This window comes from Phascolarctos cinereus, unplaced genomic scaffold, assembly GCF_003287225.1.
Source record: "Phascolarctos cinereus isolate Bilbo 61053 unplaced genomic scaffold, phaCin_HiC Scaffold_1;HRSCAF=81, whole genome shotgun sequence".
Classification (NCBI taxonomy): Eukaryota; Metazoa; Chordata; class Mammalia; order Diprotodontia; family Phascolarctidae; genus Phascolarctos; species Phascolarctos cinereus.
In genome coordinates, this window is record NW_027555514.1 from 159986138 (window position 1) to 160004374 (window position 18237).

Below are 18237 nucleotides of genomic sequence, written 5' to 3' on the forward strand. Positions count from 1 at the left end.
ATGCTAGAGTTAGAGCTAGGAGAACTTGTATCTCTGTTGGTACTCTTTTTTGTTGAATCGTTTGTCATCTCTGACTCTTCATGACCCCATTTGGGTTTGTTTTTTTTTTTTGGCAAAGATACTGGAATGTTTTGCCATTTCCTTCTCCAGTTCATTTTATAGATGAGGAAACTGAGGCAAACAGGGTTAAGTGACTTGCTCAGGGTCACATAGCTAGTATCTGAGACCAGATTTGAACTTGGGTTCTCCTGACTCCAGGCCCAGCACTCTGTCCACCAAGCAATCTAGCTACCCCACTGGTGCTCTTACTAGCCATGATTCCCTAAACAAATCACCTGCCCATGTCTCCATTTCATCCTCTGTAAAATGGGTACAATAATGTTTGTATTATCTACCTCACAGGGTTATTGTGAGAAAAATGCTTTGCAAACCTTAACATGCCTTTAAAACTGTGAGTTATCGTTAAAGTGATCTTTCATGACACCACAATGGCTAGGAGACTAGCTGCCTGAATGGTTTGAGGAAGCTGTTTTAAAACTGTGGCTCAGGGGATTGCAAAGATCACTATAAGGACCTTATGTATGGAGTGTGGTACCACTTACCCCAAAAGACAACAGAGCAAAACGAACACAAACAGAATCATTTCTGGGAAGGAAAACCTGTCCCCTAACAATGCTTACTTCTGTGGCAGAATGCACTCACCACCAATGACCACAAATTGTCAGCTGTGTGCTGTGTGTGGTTATGCAGTTATGTAGCTTTCTAGTACATGAAGAATAGACGTACTTATCTGCGCATGCGAGACGTATGTAGTTTGGGAGGAGGGATTGTCATAGGCACGATCAGGCATAGATGGTACAGTGGCTAGAGCAGAACTCTGGGCCTCTAACCAGGCAAACCAGAGTGAAAATCCAGCTTCAGACACTAGCTGTGTGACCCTGGCTGAGTCACTTAACTACTGCTTGCCTTCAGTTTTCTCATCTGTAAAATGAGGATCATAATAGCACCTACCTCTCTAAGTTGTTGTGAGGATCAAATGAGATAATTTTTGTAAAGTGCTTAGCATAGTGCCTGGCACATAGTAAGTGTTTAATCATGCTTGTTCCCTTCCCTCTCATTCCTGTGAGTCTTATATTAGATAATTACCTTTGGTAATCATGTAAATATGCCTATGTATCATATATATATTATTCCTTCACCTCTTCTAGTATGGGTAACTCACTCGGGTAGATCATAACTTCTCTACTACTCATCAAATAGTCTGAGGATAGTATATCTGAAAATTTCATCACTCTGCAGCCAACCCTATGATAAGCCTTTCTGAACCTCTAATAAAAATAACCAGCACTAAGGCTGGCTTTGCATACATGTCCTCATTTTATCTTCACAATCACCTTGTGATGTAGGTGTTAACATTATCTTCATTTTATAGATGGAGATGCAGATGATGGTGAGGTGGGTGGGAAATGAGGGATGGAAGTAAGTATGTACATCTCCCCGAAGAGGAGGCAGGGTCCACAGAGCTGAGATGGTACCCCCCACTGCATACAGGAAGATGAGTAGAAGGAAGATTTGAGGGAATAGAATACCATTGTGCCGTAAGAAATGATGAAAGGGTTCCAAAAGGCATGATAAGGTTTAAATGGTGACTCAGAGTGAAATAAGTAGGCCCAAAAGAACAATTTAATACAATACAACAACATTGTAAAGACAAACAACTTCAGAAGGCTTAAACACTGATTAATGATTAGAGGACTGATGAACCATTCTATCTCCCTTGGACAGAGAAGCAATGGACTCAAGAAGCAGAATGAGATGTATTTTTAGACACAGGGCAAGAATTTGTTTTGCTTTACTATGCATATTTGTTAAAATATACTTTTGGTTTTCTTTCTTTTATTCCAGTGGTAGGGAGAGAAAATAATTCTTTGTAATTGAAAAAAAGAGAAAGCTAATGCTTTCAATGATTCTGAGAGGCTTACAATACATATAAAATTATCATCATAGCATTTGTGTAGCACTTAAAGATTTGCAAAGTTTTATATATATGTGAATATGTATGTATGTGTGTATATGTATGCTAGCTTTATGTCTTTTACAGATTTGATAGCTATAATTCGAACATCTTCATCTAGTGATTGATTAATTTTTTTAGTTGAAGGTAATCAGACCAAGGAGTGATCCCTGTGGGGTGCCACTAGAAACCTCCTTCCAGGTTGCCATCAATTAATGTATATTCGAATATGGTTATTTAGCCAACTGTGGATCCACTTATCTTTTATTCAGTCTCTCCCTCTCCCCATCATTGGCACAGGACCGCCCAGTATAGCATGCCCTCATTAAAGAAGGCATTGTGCTCTGTGAGCAAAGCTGAATGGAAGTAGCTCAAAAGAAACACAAGCAGCACAAATTTAGAGAATGCGCCCCAAATGTTCACATGGACTATTTTGTGCCCAACCTGTGGTGAAGCATTCTAAGCTCGTATTGGTCTGATCAGTCACAGTCAGACACACTGTCACTTGACTCTAAGGTAGTAATGTCATTTTGGTCCTCTTCGAGAAAGAAGTAAAATAACCAACTTCGTCATGTCCAAAAAGACACCATAAGAGATTTTTCTCAAAATTTTTGCTGAAATTAAGTGACACTATGTCCACCATGTTCTAGTAACTGTTCAGAAAGAGAATAAAGCTATTTCAACATTCTTTTGTTCCCTGGTGAAGCTATGCTGACCCCTAATTATCACTGATTTCTAATGGCTGATGAACTTAGTAGTTAATATATTTCCATACTCATAGTTTCCTCTTTTCAGAATAATATTTGACTGTTTTCATATTTTTTACAGTGGGATATGATTTCTCAAAATTTACTGACAGTGGTTCTGGAGTCATTTCTGTTAATTCTTTTCAGACTCTGGAGTGTAATCATAATTTGAATTCATTTAATTTGGGTAGGTGTGTTCCCATTATTGTTTCATTTGTCTTGGACTCCAATTCCTTCTTAACCCCATTTGTTCCACCTTTTACTTGCTAAAAAACATGGAAGCAAACTAGAATTTGAATAGTTCTTTTTTTTGTCCAGTGTGGTATAAAAGTGTGGTATTTAGAGTGTGACTTTGGAGTCAGGAAGGCTTTTTTTTTTTAATTCACCCACCCTCTGACACATGGTAGCTGTGTGATCCTGAGGAAGTAATTTAACATTTCTCTAAAACTGTATGTTTCTGATGAGTTGCCAATTTGCATTAGTGGAGGGAGTTTCCACACCAGGAATATCCACACAGGGAATTCCTGTACCGATGATATCACAAAGTTAAACCAAAAAAAAAAATTTTACATTATACTATAAGTATCAAGCAGTGATTGTTCTTGCTCTACATATAAGCTTTAAAATTGTCTTTTTATGCCACTTAGCTTTTTTCTACAAATGTATGTGAATATGTGTGGGTGTGTATACATATGCACACACATAAGCTACTCAAGTAAAATTAATTGTTGTAAATCAGATGAAGATAAAAATTTTGGGGGGAGGCAATTGGGGTTAGTTAAATTACTTGCTGAGGGTCACACAACAGATAAGTGTCTGAGGCAGGATTCGAACTCAGGTCCTCTTGACTCCAGGGCCACTGCACCACTTAGCTGCCTTGAAGATGAAAGATTGAATGAGCTATTGATTAACTGCCTCTACCCTTTGCCTTTAAGTTATTCTTAGCTTCCTGCCCTACAGCCTAGACTTTTTGATAAACATCACTGTCCTGAGTTTTACCCATTTTCAAACTGATCAGAGAAGAAACATGGTACAGCTCTGCCTCAGGAGTTGGTTCAAATGTCTGCTTTGAGGTTACTACCCATGTGGCCTTGGCCAAGTCACTTCCTTTTGCTTCAGTTTCTTTGACTGTAAAATGAGTCATATAGATCTCTATGAGTGATATAGAAATGATTGCAGTAACCACTGTCAAAGAGCAGAAAGATGTGTTCAAATTTTGCCTTAAATCCTCACTAGATGTGTGGATGAGTCACTTAATTTTTTTTTTAGGCTCAGTCTCCTCATCTGTTAAATGAAGATAAAATGGAGAGAGATTGGATTAGATCTCTTCTAAGGTCCCTTCCAAGTCAAGGGCTATGATCCTATAATCCCTTTCCTTCTCATCAACCATCCTTTGATGAAGGGAAAGGGAAAAGGAACAAGCATTTAATGAACACCTGCCATGTGCCAGGTACTATGGAGCTTTAGAAATATTAACCATTGCTTTAGAAATGTTATCTCATTTGATCCTGACAATAGCCCTGTGAGGTAACTGTTATGATTCTGGCTAAGTGGTTTGACCAAGCTCACACAGTTAAGTAAGTGTCCGAGGCTAAATCTGAACTCAGGTTTTCCTGACTCTAGGTCCAACACTCTATCTACTTCAGCACTTAGTTCTTTCAGCAATATAGTATACCTTCTATGGAATCTCCTTTCACTCTTTGATTCCCTAACTATACCCCTCCCTACTAGTATCTAGTAGATACTAAATACTTTAAGACTGATTGGCTTAATTCTTCTGTCTTCAATCACAATGTTGGCAGCATTAAACCTAGATTGGAAAAAACCCCACCAAAACCTATATATTATGGCCTGGATATAGTCAGAGTATAGAAAGAATATCATATGGATATAAAGGAATGAATATCTCTGGAGGATGCTGTTAAATGCAGTCAAAGAAGTATGATGGCAGTGGGGTTAAGTGACTTGCCCAGGGTCACACAGCTAATAAGTGTTATGTGTTTGAGGTCAGATTTGAACTCAGGTCCTCCTGAATCCAGAGCCAGTGCTCTGTCCACTGTGCCACCTAGCTGGCCTAAGTATGATCTTTTACATTCATATTTGACAATGGTTCTGCATCCAACTAGGTCCACACAATCTCACTTCCCTCCAGGAACTTAAAAGCTAGAAATTAGCACTTCCACTATTTACAAATTCAACCATTATTTTTAAAGATGTGGTATAACCTGATCGGATTTGAAGTCAAAGAACTAGATTTGAACAAGCTATTTAGTACCTGCATCACCTTGAGTAAGTCACCTCTCTGAGTACAAAATTCTTCATCAGTAAAATGAGGAAGGTGGATTCTATCATCTATGAGAGCCCTTCTAACACTAAATCTTGTGTTCCTCTTGTGTTTAAAGACCTGTTCTAGTTTCTGAGGGAGATATCCTCCCCTACTCTCCAAGAGCTTACAGTTTACATGTGGGAATGCTCATGACAGTCACTGAAATGTTACTACTGCATGGAATAGTGTAGGTTGCCACATTTGGAGTCAGAAAGATGTATTCAAATCCTGCCTTAGATTCTTACTAGATGTGTGACCTTGGACAAGTTACTCAACTTCTTCCAGCCTCAGTTTCTTTATCTGTTAAATGGAGATAATCATAACACCTACTTCCCAGGGTTGTTGGGAAGATCAAATGAAATAACATGTTTAAAGTGCCTTGCAACCCTTAAAGTGCTACATAAATATTGGTTAATATTATTGTTGTCTTAATGAAGGGCCAATTTCAAGGACCTATACGTCAAAAGGTCACGGGCTTGCTGGTCCAGGAAAAGGTAAATATCTAAGTCATTGTTCTGTGCACTGGTCTTACACTCAGTACAGAATCTTGACCTTCCATTTGTGATAGTCATCACATCTGTGTGGTAGCAATCAAGCATACTGGTCACCATCTTCTTTACAATGGTATTCATTGTTATAAGGAAGAAGTAATATTCCTCCTTTCCCAACCCCACCCTTCTCCGTTACCACAACCCTGACTCACCTCCGTGTCTGGTCTAAGTTTCTGTTCTGAGGGATCACATAAAAATCTATTGATGGAGGCCGCTTGCTTCAGTCCCCAAAGTCTGACCATTTCCCTTCTTAGCTACAGGCCCTGGGAGTAATTGTTAATGTTTGCTGACCTTCTGCCCCGCTGTTCCATCTGTGGAGGGTTGGAATTGATTTCTCTGCTCTTGGAATGTGAAGATGTAAAGCAGGCTTGTGATGTGTCCCCTGAGTGAGCATGGTGTCCCCAACAGCAGCAAATCCAAGCGACTAAAAGTGATCACCCCTTCAGACACAACAGCCTTTAGATCATCTGTTGTTTCTATTGCTGTTGTTTTTCAGTCTCCAATTCTTTGTGACCCTGTGTTGGGTCTTCTCAGCAAAGATACTGGAGCGGTTTGCCATTTCCTTCTCCAGCAGATTAAGGCAAACAAAGGTTAAGCAACTTTCCCAGGGTCACATAGCTAAGTGAATGTGTGAGGCTGGGTTTCAACTCGGGTCTTGCTGCCTCCGGGCCTGGAGCTGTGTCTAAGAGTACCAGAAAAACATTGCCAGAGGTCACAAAGCCAAGTTAGACTCAAAGCCAGAATCATGGTGCCTACTGCCCATGCTGTAACCTCCCTATCTAACTCCCATAGCAATCTGCTATCATCTTACATCAATGGCGTATCACTTGCCATCAGGTAATATATCATTCTGATAGTGTGGGCAAGACTTCCTGAATATCTTCAGTGTTCCTACAAGTTTGGCCAAAATCTTCCATAGGGTCGTGTATTTACCATTGGCTCTTAATTTCCTAAGATCCATGGCTGCTTTATATTTGTACATCCATTTGTTTATAAGCTTCATTGTGATCATTTACAAATTGTGTTCCATATTAGCCCACTTATACATACCCCAAAAGTCTGTGAAGAGATGAGTCCCTACTTTACTTGTATTTCCATTTTGCTAAGAAGGAAGTTGGAATTGTGAGAGGGAAAGTTAGAAGTAGAAGCTCTGGCAATATGCTAGGAAGTTTTAATCACATCTTTTGAATTTCCTTTTGAAAATTGCTTTGATTGGGCTAAGTGGCAGAGTTTGAGTTGCTGATCCAAGACTTCTGGTCTTGCCACAGTGTTCAGTGTCAACTGTGTTTTAATGGACAGTGTATGGAAACCAGGTGCTGAAGAACTGAAGGTTCTGTGTTTAGAAGACAGTTTGGATGCTTTGAGGTTTCCATTTCTCATCATGAAATGTGATGTCTTACAATTTTAAAGAAAAAAAAAATTGAGGTGGCTAGTCTTACTTTTTAATAAATGATTAATTACTAGATTTTCCTGAATGACAAAGCAGAAAAGTTGGATTCACTTTCCTATTTCTTTAATGTAAGTGCTTTGTGTTTTTCTCTGTACATCATTGCCTCTTATAGATGTATTGTCAAAAACAGCAGTGATGAGTTAGTTCCAAGAAGTAGAGACCAGAGCTAATTTTTAATTTTTGTTATGTGCATCTAAGCACAAATGTCACTCCCTCTTTTTGATACTGATGGCTTAGATAGCCTTCCAAATAGGTTTTTTAACTTATAGGCTCATATACATTGCTCTACATTGCTATAGTGCCATAGCTGATGCCTTGGCATCAGGAACTCCAAGAAGTATAATAGCAGAGCTGATAGCTGTAGTTGTTTTATTTTTTAGGAATTTTACTCCACCCATTGACTGATTTCTCCAATATCCAAGGCTGTTTTTTTATTTTTTGAAGGCAATCAGGATTAAGTGACTTGCCCAGGATCACACAGCTAGTAAGTATCTGAGGCCATATTTGAACTCAGGTCCTCCTAACTCCAGGGCCCAAGGCTACTTTAAAGATCAAATTCTATAATTGATGTGAAAGCAAAGTAAACTATAAATCATAAAGGTACTATATAAATATAAGTTGTGAGGTTATTTTCATAGCCAGATTCAATTTCAATCAGAAATATAAGTAGTGGAATTCAAGGAAAAGGGGACATCTAAGGAGTAGGCCATAACCAAAAAAAAAAAAAAGAAAAAAAGAAATGGGGCGTCTTGTGAAGGATGATGAGTAGAGTGTGTTAAGGGGCCTGAATTCAAATCCTTTCCCCTTTCACTTGCATAATTTAGATCAATTCACCAGACCTTTCTTGGACTCAGTTTCCTCATTTGTAAAATGAGTTTAGACTAGATAACCTCTCAATTTCTTCCAGATCTAAATATAAGAGCAAATAAGCAAGAGGATGGTTTATTTTTTGAAGTGAGGTGGATATGTTCTTGGTAAAACACAACTGAGATATGTCAGACCCCAAACTCTATTAAGTCTTTCTACATAGGTGGATCTAGACTTTACAAGGTCTATGCAAAAACACTTTAAAGAAAGTCTTAATATATCATCTATTTACATTTTGTAATCTTGTCCAGAAAAAGCAATCAACACAAACAGCTAGGAAACTCAGTCTTTTTTGAATTATGAAATTGCTACACATAAAAGTATCATAATTTCTCATTTTTATTATTTTTGGTAGTGGACTCTAGAGAGAAGTCCTTCCTTGCAATAATAAGTATTTGCACTATTTAAAATAATTTACTTGAAATAAAAGGAAAAATCACTCTTTAGGCCACTTTTCTATGGCCACCTTAGATCTGAGTATTATGTCTTAACAGCAAAGTAGATAACACAGAAGGGTAGAAACACAATTTTTAAAATAACTTTTCCTACATATCCTATAGAACAATAGTGGGCTTGGCGTGCCACTGCTTGTTATAGAATTATATTGTAGCAAGACAATTTATGGTTGAAATGGTAACCAGCTGATATTTATAAGAAGACTTCTTTTCCAAAGGATTTCCTTTGAGGGCCATGTCAGAGCTCCAACTGTACCTGAGTAGCTGAAAATGAAAAGGAAACTAGTATTATTTTACTATTGTTGGTATTCAAAAGAAATTTCAGTATGCCTAGCAACCAAGACAAAGCCAGCAGATGGTCATTCATTATTTGTATACACGCTAGGTTAGTAAGTCTTTTTTCTAAATTGATTGATGTTGAAGGAGCATCTCATTCTGTCCAGCATGGAACAACAGAGTTTACCTTTTGAGTTGGAAAACCACAGAGGTGTTGTCAAAAAGACCTTAATACTGAAAAAAGTTTGAGAGTTCAAAGCTCAGACTCTGCTTTAGGCTTGTTTCCCACTTCTGCAAGGGAGGCTTTAATACATAGGGGAATCTGGCCTATACCCTGCAAGTTCATGGCTAGACTTCATAAAGGAACGACTGGACTAACATTAACATCTTGATGCCCTGGAAGTGACCTGCCTAAAACTGCTTGCTGATAGTTAAGGTGAGAGTGTATAGAAAGCTTTTTGTTTTGAGGATTTCCCTCTCCCCTAGCACAGATTAAAAGAAGAGCTTGGGGTAAATGTTCTGAATTCTAGCTTTTGGATTCAGTGGCAGAATTCTTACAGACTTTTATCAAAGTCACAGAGTATTAAATGTTGGCTAATACTTGAGGGAAAGACACATCATTTTTATTACTGTGATAAAATATTTATGTGGCACTATTAAGACCTTCAGACACCAATTTTCCTGTGCTTTTGAAAAAGTTAAGAATGTGTGAATAAGATACTGCATTAAATTTATACACACTTAACCCTTTTGCAATGAGGTGATCTTTAGACAAGCCAGCTTCTGAAGAGAGATGTGTATGTAATGTTTTTCCTGTACATTTTTCTTTTCTGAAATGTTCTTCATACTATGAAAAGAGTTTTCAAAATAACATGTTTCTGTTGCTAGTTGCATATGACTCTATTTTGCTTTGGGGCCTTATACTCCAGTAATCTGGGGTTCTTTCTAGCGTATGTTGAATTGTTCAAATTCAGAGGGCATACTCAAAGTACCCCCATTATTATTACATGTAGCTATGTAGAATTGCAAAGCTGGGAATTTACTTTTTGCTTGTAAGGTATCATCGGGCTCCTGAGTCTCATTGAGTTTCCATGGAGAAATGATGGAAATTAGGCTGAACGACTTTTAGAATCAGATCAACAAATATTTATTGAATGCCCGTGATCTGCAGTACAATTTGGCTTCGAGCTTAGGGACCTATCCTCTGCGCATCACATCTGTCAGAGGAAACAAAGTTTTCTGGAACAAATGCTTTGTGTAGCCAGATGAGAATAGGTTGTCATCCTATTTGGAGACAAATTTAGATTATGTAACATGACTGGTTTGCTATATTCTTACTCTATTTTATTCTTTTCATTTCTGTTCTCATGATTGTCTGACCTCAACTAATGCTGTTTGTCTCAAAATGCCATGAAAGTAGCAGCTGGCATCTTAAAGACTGCTCAAGCAGTACACATGCCCTGGTGAGGCCCAGCAAGCCCTTTGAAGCATGACTTGGTGATGGACTGTCAGACTGTTTTTTAAGGAGTAGCCTGTTTGGAAAAGACATTCTCTAGAAATGTGGAAACCTGGTGATGGTGGTGGTAGTAGTAGTGGTACCGATGAGGATAAGAATAAGCATGATGTTGATGAAGATGATGATTTGATGATGATGATGACAATCATTATCATAATTATCAATATTTTTGTTTATTTTGGCCGCAGCAAACTCACGAATACTGTGTGTCCATCTAGCACAGTGCCTGGCACGTAGTAGGTGATTAATAAATGCTTATTGCTGGATTAGATGATTGCTTGGGGCAGGAAATTAGTTGATTAGGTATGGGACCATTGTGATCTTTATTCATGAAGGTTAGGATTTTATCAGTGTACATACAAATCTTTTAAAATATTGAAGTATGATTAAATCTTACCTTGGTAGGCCTTTCTTTTTTTTTTTTTCTTTTTTAATTTTTTTTTGGCAATTGGGGTTAAGTGACTTGCCCAGGGTCACACAGCTAGTAAGTATCAAGTGTTGGTCTGAGGCCGGATTTGAACTCAGGTTCAGTTCTCTTGACTTCAGAGCTCTATCCACTATGCCACCTATCTGCCCCAGTATGCTCTTTCTTGATGTAGGTAAGTACTAGGTCACTTATTATTCAGGGACACAGAAACTCATCCAAGTAAGACAGACTTTATTTTGTCTCAGATCCTATAGCAAGACAAGGAAACCTTGAGAAGGCCCCCATCAGGTTTCTTTGGTGTGGTACCAAGAGATACAGAGTCAGAGGGCCTGGATTTCAAGAACAGTGCTGTTAATTATTACCCATGTAATTTTTAGCAATTCATTTCCATCTCAGTTTCTTTATCTGTCAAATGTGTGTGTGCAGAGAAGATATATAATCTCTAGGGTTCCTTCTAACCCTAATAATATTTAGCACTTCCGTAACTCTTTAAGGTTCATGAAGTTTTTTACATAAATTATGCCATTCAATCAATAACATAAGTGAAGTAGTAGCTATTATCCCCATTTTATTGGTAAGAAAGCTGAGTTTTGGCGAAATTAAGTGACGTTCCCAGGGTCACACATATTGAAAGTGTCCAAGGCAGAATTTGAACCCAGGCCTGTCTGGCATTCCAGAATGCTCTTTGCTATACTCCTCTGCCTCTCATATTCTGCCATCTGTCTGAAGAATTAGAGGCATTTCTCACTGGGAGCCCACATAGGTTGGATAGAGTTTCGTTACAGTTGGGTGATTAATAAAGCAGAACAGGAAGGTTATGCATGTGCATTTGCCCCCTTCCCTGATTAGCAGAAAGTAGTTGCTGAAAGGCCAGGTAGGAAAGGGTTAATCAGGCAAGGTTAATCCATTTTGCAGAGTCTCTCCATGTTGGAATAGTTTGGTGAGTCTAAGCAGAAGCATCTGGTAATCAGGGGGGGGGGAATGATGCATGTTAATGGGGGAAATAAATGGACTTTAGGTGCAGAGACTTATAGATTGGAAAGACACAAAAGAATGAAGGTCAGGTTGACTATGCAGTCCTGTCTCACAGGATTTTTTCTACTTGGTGAAGGCAAGGCACACAAGTACATTTCATTATCTCCAAGGACCTACTAGTACTACTAAGTAAGGGTAGAGTGAAGACTGAAAGGGTACTTTTACTTCCATTGAATGAAAGAAAAGATTTTTTTTTTAAAGATGATGCATTTGCCAGATGGCCTGGTGGTTGGACTATTCTTGTCTAAGGAGGGCAGGAGATTAAAGAAGCAATGACTATTAGCATCACAGAGGTTATCCTGGGGCCGCAAACACACACACACACACACACACACACACACACACACACACACGAGACTATAGGCACCTGGAGAAGGGGTATGTGGCGTGTGTGTGTGTGTGTGTGTGTGTGTGTACACCTGGTTTGCTGGTCCAAATCTCATTGGTACTGGGTGTTAATGTTATTTTTGTTCTTCAGTCTCATGACTCCATTTGGGGTTTTCTTGGCAAAGATGCTGGGGGGGCAGTTAGGTGGTGCAGTTGATAGAGCACCAGCCCTGAAGTCAGAAGGACCTGAGTTCAGATCCGGCCTCAGACCAAACGCTTGACACTTACTAGCTGTGTGACCCTGGACAAGTCATTTAACCCCAATTGCCTAAAAATAAATAAAGAAAGAAATAAAAAAGATGTTGGAGTGGTTTGACATTTCCTTCTACAGTTCATTTTACAGATGAGGAAACTGAGGCCAACAGGGTTAAGTGACTTGCCTAGGGTCACACTGCTAGTAAGTGTCTGAATCCAGATTTGAACTCAGGTCTTCCTAACTCTAGGCCTGGCACTCTATTCACTGCACCACCTAGCTGCCCATTAATGTTGTTAGTTCTGTCCCTCTGCTTGAATTAAATTGTATTTACTTACTTTTTGGTGTATAAGGTCCTATGTATCTAGAAGAATGAAAGTACCTTGAGATTAAGTGCTGTTTGATTTTTTTTAAACTTGTGTTTCTAGTGTCTAATACAATGCTTTGCTTACAGTAAGAGCATAATGAATGTTGGTTGAGTAAGGGTGACTATCTGAAAGCTTCCAAGGCTTTTGAAAAACTCACGATTCTGACTCTTTTTCTCTTAGATGACGGAGGGGCGCCGGTGTCAAGTCCATCTTCTTGATGACAGAAAGCTGGAACTACTAGTACAGGTAAATTACTTTTGGTTTATTTTTAAGAGTTTTCTTTTTTAATTAAATTTTTGAAAATCTTGTTTTCAACCTATTTCCAAATGGGAGAAAAAAAATCTTGGTTTTCAAATGTATTCTCTCTAGAATACATGGCCAGGACATACTAGTTGTGAAATTCTGATTGAGTTCTCCCCCACTTCCATTTTCACCTTAGTTAAACTATTGTAGACAGATGTATAACTGGACTGATGTTAAATAAAAGTCCACAACAACCGTTAGCAAATCTTATTATAACTACTCCTACTACTTGGAAGATTTTCCTCATACCTAGCCTAAATGCCTCCTGCTTCAAGTTAAGCCAATTTGTTTTTTCATGTTAAATGTGGATGGAAAACAGCTGTCAGCATTCTCCACTTGTCTTCACATATTTTATAAAGACAATTAGCTACTCCCTTTGTTTTCTCTTTTTAAGAATAGTTTCCTATTCATCCCTCTAAAAAGGCTCAACATTTTCTCTGTATTTTACATCGGGGAAAATTCAGATCCAGAAAGTGAATATTGTATAAAAGAGAACAAATCATGTCTGATAAGTCAGAAGTGAAATTAGAATTATTCTGCCCCCCTCCCCTTTTCCCCAAGTCCCTGGTTTTTAGTTCAGACTTCTTTGGAAAATCCATTCATTTCTTCAGAGCCCTAAAATATAGTTAGATCTTCAGACCTGAGTGTATAACTATAAAACTTCCAAGACTTAGTAATTTCCTGGCTTAACTCTATTTTTTGCTCTGGATTGGAATTGTATACAAATGAATATTGGATACCCTATTGCCAACTTCCCAGCTAAGATTCTTGTGGTGTTACTATGTGGCATTTCATCATCTATCATATTTCACCACTGCAGTGACTACAGTGTGTCAGTGGGTTAAAATTATGCCTTTTACCGTTCATTGATTTTGGAAAAAGCTCTGGGCACATTCTTAGGGTGGGAGATGGGGAGACAAGACATTGTGTCAGTGGGAGATGTAGAGAGAGAAAAAAACAGTCATTCTCATCCACCCTCCTCTCCCCTTTCCCCAGTTGCATATACATTATTCAAACCTGTCAATATCCAAACAATTAATCTTAAGAGTTGATAATTTATACTTTTGACCGTAGTGAAGGACTAAATCATGTCTTGGATTTTAGAGGAAGTCTGATGCTGAGCAAAATGTGCTCAAATAAACATGGGCTCCATGAATGCAAGATTTCCAGCTATTCAGTGAGGCTTCAGAATGGTTAAGGATCAGAGCTGATTGTTTCTGTCGCTCCTTAGTTTTTGAAGAGGACCAGTATCACAGGTGATAGCTTGACTTGCATGTGAACTGGATTTAAATGAGGTAGAGTTGTGCAGTCTTCAGCCTCTTCCGAATGGTTAAGAATTGGAGTTGAGGTGTGGACGTATAGGTGTGCTTGGAATTTTTTTTTAACTTAATTGTCTATTATGAATGTTAATAGCTTTGAAAAGAAGCAGTGCTCTAACAGGAAATAAAGGTTCACACGGCACCAAAATTATATCTGATGTCCTGCCTGCCTTATGTGGTCAGGATAAAAATATTTGCCTCATTCTAAGAAGGGCAAAGATATATGTGGAAACCTGAAGCTGAATTGGACTATAGAAAAACTTATTTCAGTTTGTGATTTTTGCAAAAATATTAAATCATAAAAAACATGAGAAAATGGTGTGTTTACCTATGTTAGCTACATACTGTCTCTGTACTAGTTTCCATATACAATCTGTCGTAGTATAACATTCCCAAGGGACCTATTGCCATAGTACCTAATTGCTTGGCATGGGGTGGGGGGATTATTTTAAAACAAAGGACTATTAAGTAGAAGGCATGATATCCTCCTTTGTGTCACATTTCAGACTAGGTAAACAAAACCTAGAGTAACAAGGTCATAGCTATTAGTTGCTGATTAGTCAAAAGCTAGTTTAAAGATATGCAGAGTCTATGTCTCTACTCCAGAGAGGTACGATCAGACTCAGAAACATTTCATAGGATCATAGATCTATGGAAGGGACCTCTGAAACCATCTGGTTCTATACCTTCATATTACAGATGAGGTGACTGAGGCCCAGAGAGTTATGTGATGTCTCCATGGTCACATAGGTGGTAAAAGTTAGAGGTAGTATTTGATCCTAGATCTTCTGACTCAAGTCATGAGACTTTATATCACACTATTAAGAAGGACAGTATCTTTATTTATTCTACAGATATATTTTAAGTACCTGTTATGTTTAACACACTTGTGCTATAGTTGTAGCAAGATGATTTCTCATCCATCTGATTTTTAAATAACATACACATTTTGACATTGTGCCCACTTTTCTAAATTTTTTTTCTTTGTGAGGATATGAAAAAGAAATCTGATCCATGTGGTTCAGATTCATTTGGACTTGAATCACCAAAATATATCAGATGCTAAATATTCTTCGATGTTCATAAATGTTTGTAACAGGCCTTAAAATAGGGCATTGCATTTTCAAGCCATTGGCACTGGAGCAAAGTAGGGGCTCATCACAAGTTTAACAGAACAAAGGTTGAAAGTTTGATGGGGAAAGCTTGGGGTAAATGCTCAGCTTTATATCAAGTATCTGCATGAGAAGACTGAGACCTTTTTGGGTCCAGAGATGTTCTGATTTATAAGGCAATGAACAATTTGAAATCTTAAAAGGCTTATCCAGTGAGAGAAATACAATACAGTCTTGTAGATAGAGAAGATAGGGCCCAGAAGTCAGTTCTATATTTCATTGGTAAGAGTTGGAGATTATCAAGAGAATACAAATTGATAGACAAAGACTCAGATGGTTTTACTGTTTACAATGTTCATCTGCCCACTGTGTGTTTTTGAGTAACTCATTTCTTTCCCTGGGTCACAGAGTACAGTTATCTCTTCCGCACCGTGGGATTTAGGGACCCAGTGCCCCTATGATCTGGGAAATCTTCGTAAAAATTTTTGAGCCCCGTTTTGTACCAGAGAAGAAGTCGGAATTTTTTCTTTTTCTTTTATGGGGTGTTTACAATATTCAAAGATAAAATATGTTGATATTATATAATACTATACATATATTTTATTCATTTCTTAGTTTTTAAACTTTTTCTGTCATTTGCTGGCCTTCCCATGTTATCTGAGGCTTCTGCAAAACTCCCCCCAAATTCCTATTTGATTACTTATGCTGACCTGACATACTGAAACTTCAATGGGGAAAGTTGTGATGTGGAAGGGATGACTGTAAAATGTGTATAATTCTACCACAAAATGTCTTTAAGACACTTAGAATTTGAGGGGATTGAATTTCTGCTTCTGAATTCTTGATAATACTTCAGCAAATCCTTAAAAGTGTGAATGGTCAGTAACTCACATGTTAGGACTTAAAATTATGTAAGTTCATCCCCCTAAAGCCACAGGCATGTCATTGACTAGCTGTCTCTGGCTCCTGTACACTCATGAATACCTGGCTGAAAAAAAGGCATGTTTGACCTGAGAATTTGCTAATCAATAATAGACGTTCCTTTCAGTCTCCACTATTATTTTGGCCAATCAGAACTCTAACCCAGAAATTCAAATTCCAAATTAAGGAACTCTCATGGAAATCTCTTCCTGAGACTTATTGTCCTGGCTTCCTCTGCCTTGTCCTGCTTTTTGTTGCTCTGCTGAGGTAATGGACAAGACCGTGTTAGCTGTGTGTTCCCTTTCATTTCAGTGGACCACATGTGCAATAGCAGACGTTAGGATGTTAGATAGATGTATGTATGTATCTATCTATCCCTAAACACATGTTTAGGGAGGAAAGTCAAGCTTGTGATTTCTTAATGATAAGGGGTTCCTTCCAGTGTAGACTCAGAAGATCAAGGCATTGAGAAATTTAATGACTTGTCCATGGTATCACAACTAGCATTTGGTATAAATACTATTTGAACCTCTTTGAATCTCTTTATGACTTCAAGGGCTGGCCCTTTAACCATTCTGCCATACACTAGCTCACACATATATAGCTAGATTTAGAACTATACCATAAAAAAGTAATCTTGAGCATAAGAAGTACTTGCTTCTGTAAACTGCTAATAGTTGTGTAAAAATACTAACCATTTAATGGCACTATTGCTTCTGCATTTTTATTCACTTTTGAAGGGGAGCTTGGTGTAATGAAAGGAACACTAACTTGGCTCTAAGAAAGGCTGGATTTCAGTCCTACTCTGCCCTTTTCTGTGTGAAGTTGGGCATATCACTTAACTTTTCTCTACCTCAGTGTCCTTATCTGCAAAGTGGTGATTATAAAGACTTAAATTACCTAACTCATGGGGTTTTGAGGAATATCCTAGGTAAACTGCAAAGCAATGCATGTTATTCTCTTTTCCTGCCTGGCGTGTATTTGTTGGGGAGAATCTTTTAAGGACAAAGAAAGAGGAAACAGATGTAGGCTGTAACTGAACTTTTTAAGTTAAATTTAAGAATTTCCTGAAGGTGGGAGTTGTCAAGGGTTGTAAAAGAATGAGTTAATGAAGGGAGAATCTGGCATCTCCTTGGCTTGAGGGCTTTTGAATTAAGGATAGATTTTCCTGAATCTGCGATACTTTGGGTGTGGCTCCTTCGTTATACTTTAAACAGCCTTAGTATACCGTGGTGTTATTGAGTCATTTCAATCCTGTCAGATTCTCTGTCACCCCATTTGGGGTTTTCTTGGCAAAGATACTGAAGTGGTTTGCCATTTCCTTCTCCAGTTCATTTCACAGATGAGGAAACTGAGGCAAACAAGGTTAAGTGACTTGCCCAGAGTCACACAGCTAATAAATGTCTGAGGCCAGATTTGAACTTAGGTCTTTCAGACTCCAGGTCCAGCACTCTAGCCACTGTACCACCTAGCTGTCTGTACCCTAGTAGTATCTTCCTAACATGAAAATGTTTCAAGGCCATTCAGGTTCAAAATAACTAGTTATGTTTGCCTTGCTCCTTTCCATTTTCACATACACTCACTTGTTGCACTGGTTGTTTTTTCATTATATCTAGAAGACTGAATTCTACTATTGACACTCTGCTTTTAGAACTCCTACTCCTTTTTATGCAAGAATTTTACAGAACTAAAATTGCTCCCTCTCAACCTCACACGGCATCAAAGAAATCCATTGCCTCATGGGCTTAGGAGGTGCCCCAATAAAACAAAATAGCTCTTTTCTAAACTGCCCCAATATTGGACTAGAGGCAATGCACCACTTTTTCTCTACCTCTAAGACTGAATCCCTCAGTGGTGCTCCATAAGTGATTTATAAGTCCTCTTTCCACTGTAGTAGAAGAAACAAAACTTTTTTTACAGGGCAGAGAAGTATGGACACTAAGTTTTCCAAGAGTATTGAATCAGGATCAT

The 18237-nt window shown here is 38.3% G+C and overlaps 1 protein-coding gene and 1 long non-coding RNA gene across 7 annotated transcripts in view; one reads left to right on the top strand and one right to left on the bottom strand.

Annotated features, from left to right (window-relative positions):
- FRMD4A (FERM domain containing 4A) overlaps positions 1-18237 on the top strand; it is a 767521-nt gene that overhangs the window by 498904 nt on the left and 250380 nt on the right. For all 6 annotated transcript variants that reach the window (XM_020999677.2, XM_020999676.2, XM_020999675.2 and 3 more), the window contains one exon: positions 12792-12857. In XM_020999677.2, coding sequence (XP_020855336.1) covers positions 12792-12857 — 66 coding nt within the window. The remainder of the gene's footprint in view (positions 1-12791; positions 12858-18237) is intronic.
- The window catches only part of LOC110217333 (uncharacterized), a 184954-nt gene continuing 174992 nt past the window's right edge, over positions 8276-18237 (bottom strand). Inside the window, exon 5 of the long non-coding RNA XR_013486809.1 lies at positions 8276-8673. This is a non-coding gene — a long non-coding RNA (uncharacterized LOC110217333). The remainder of the gene's footprint in view (positions 8674-18237) is intronic.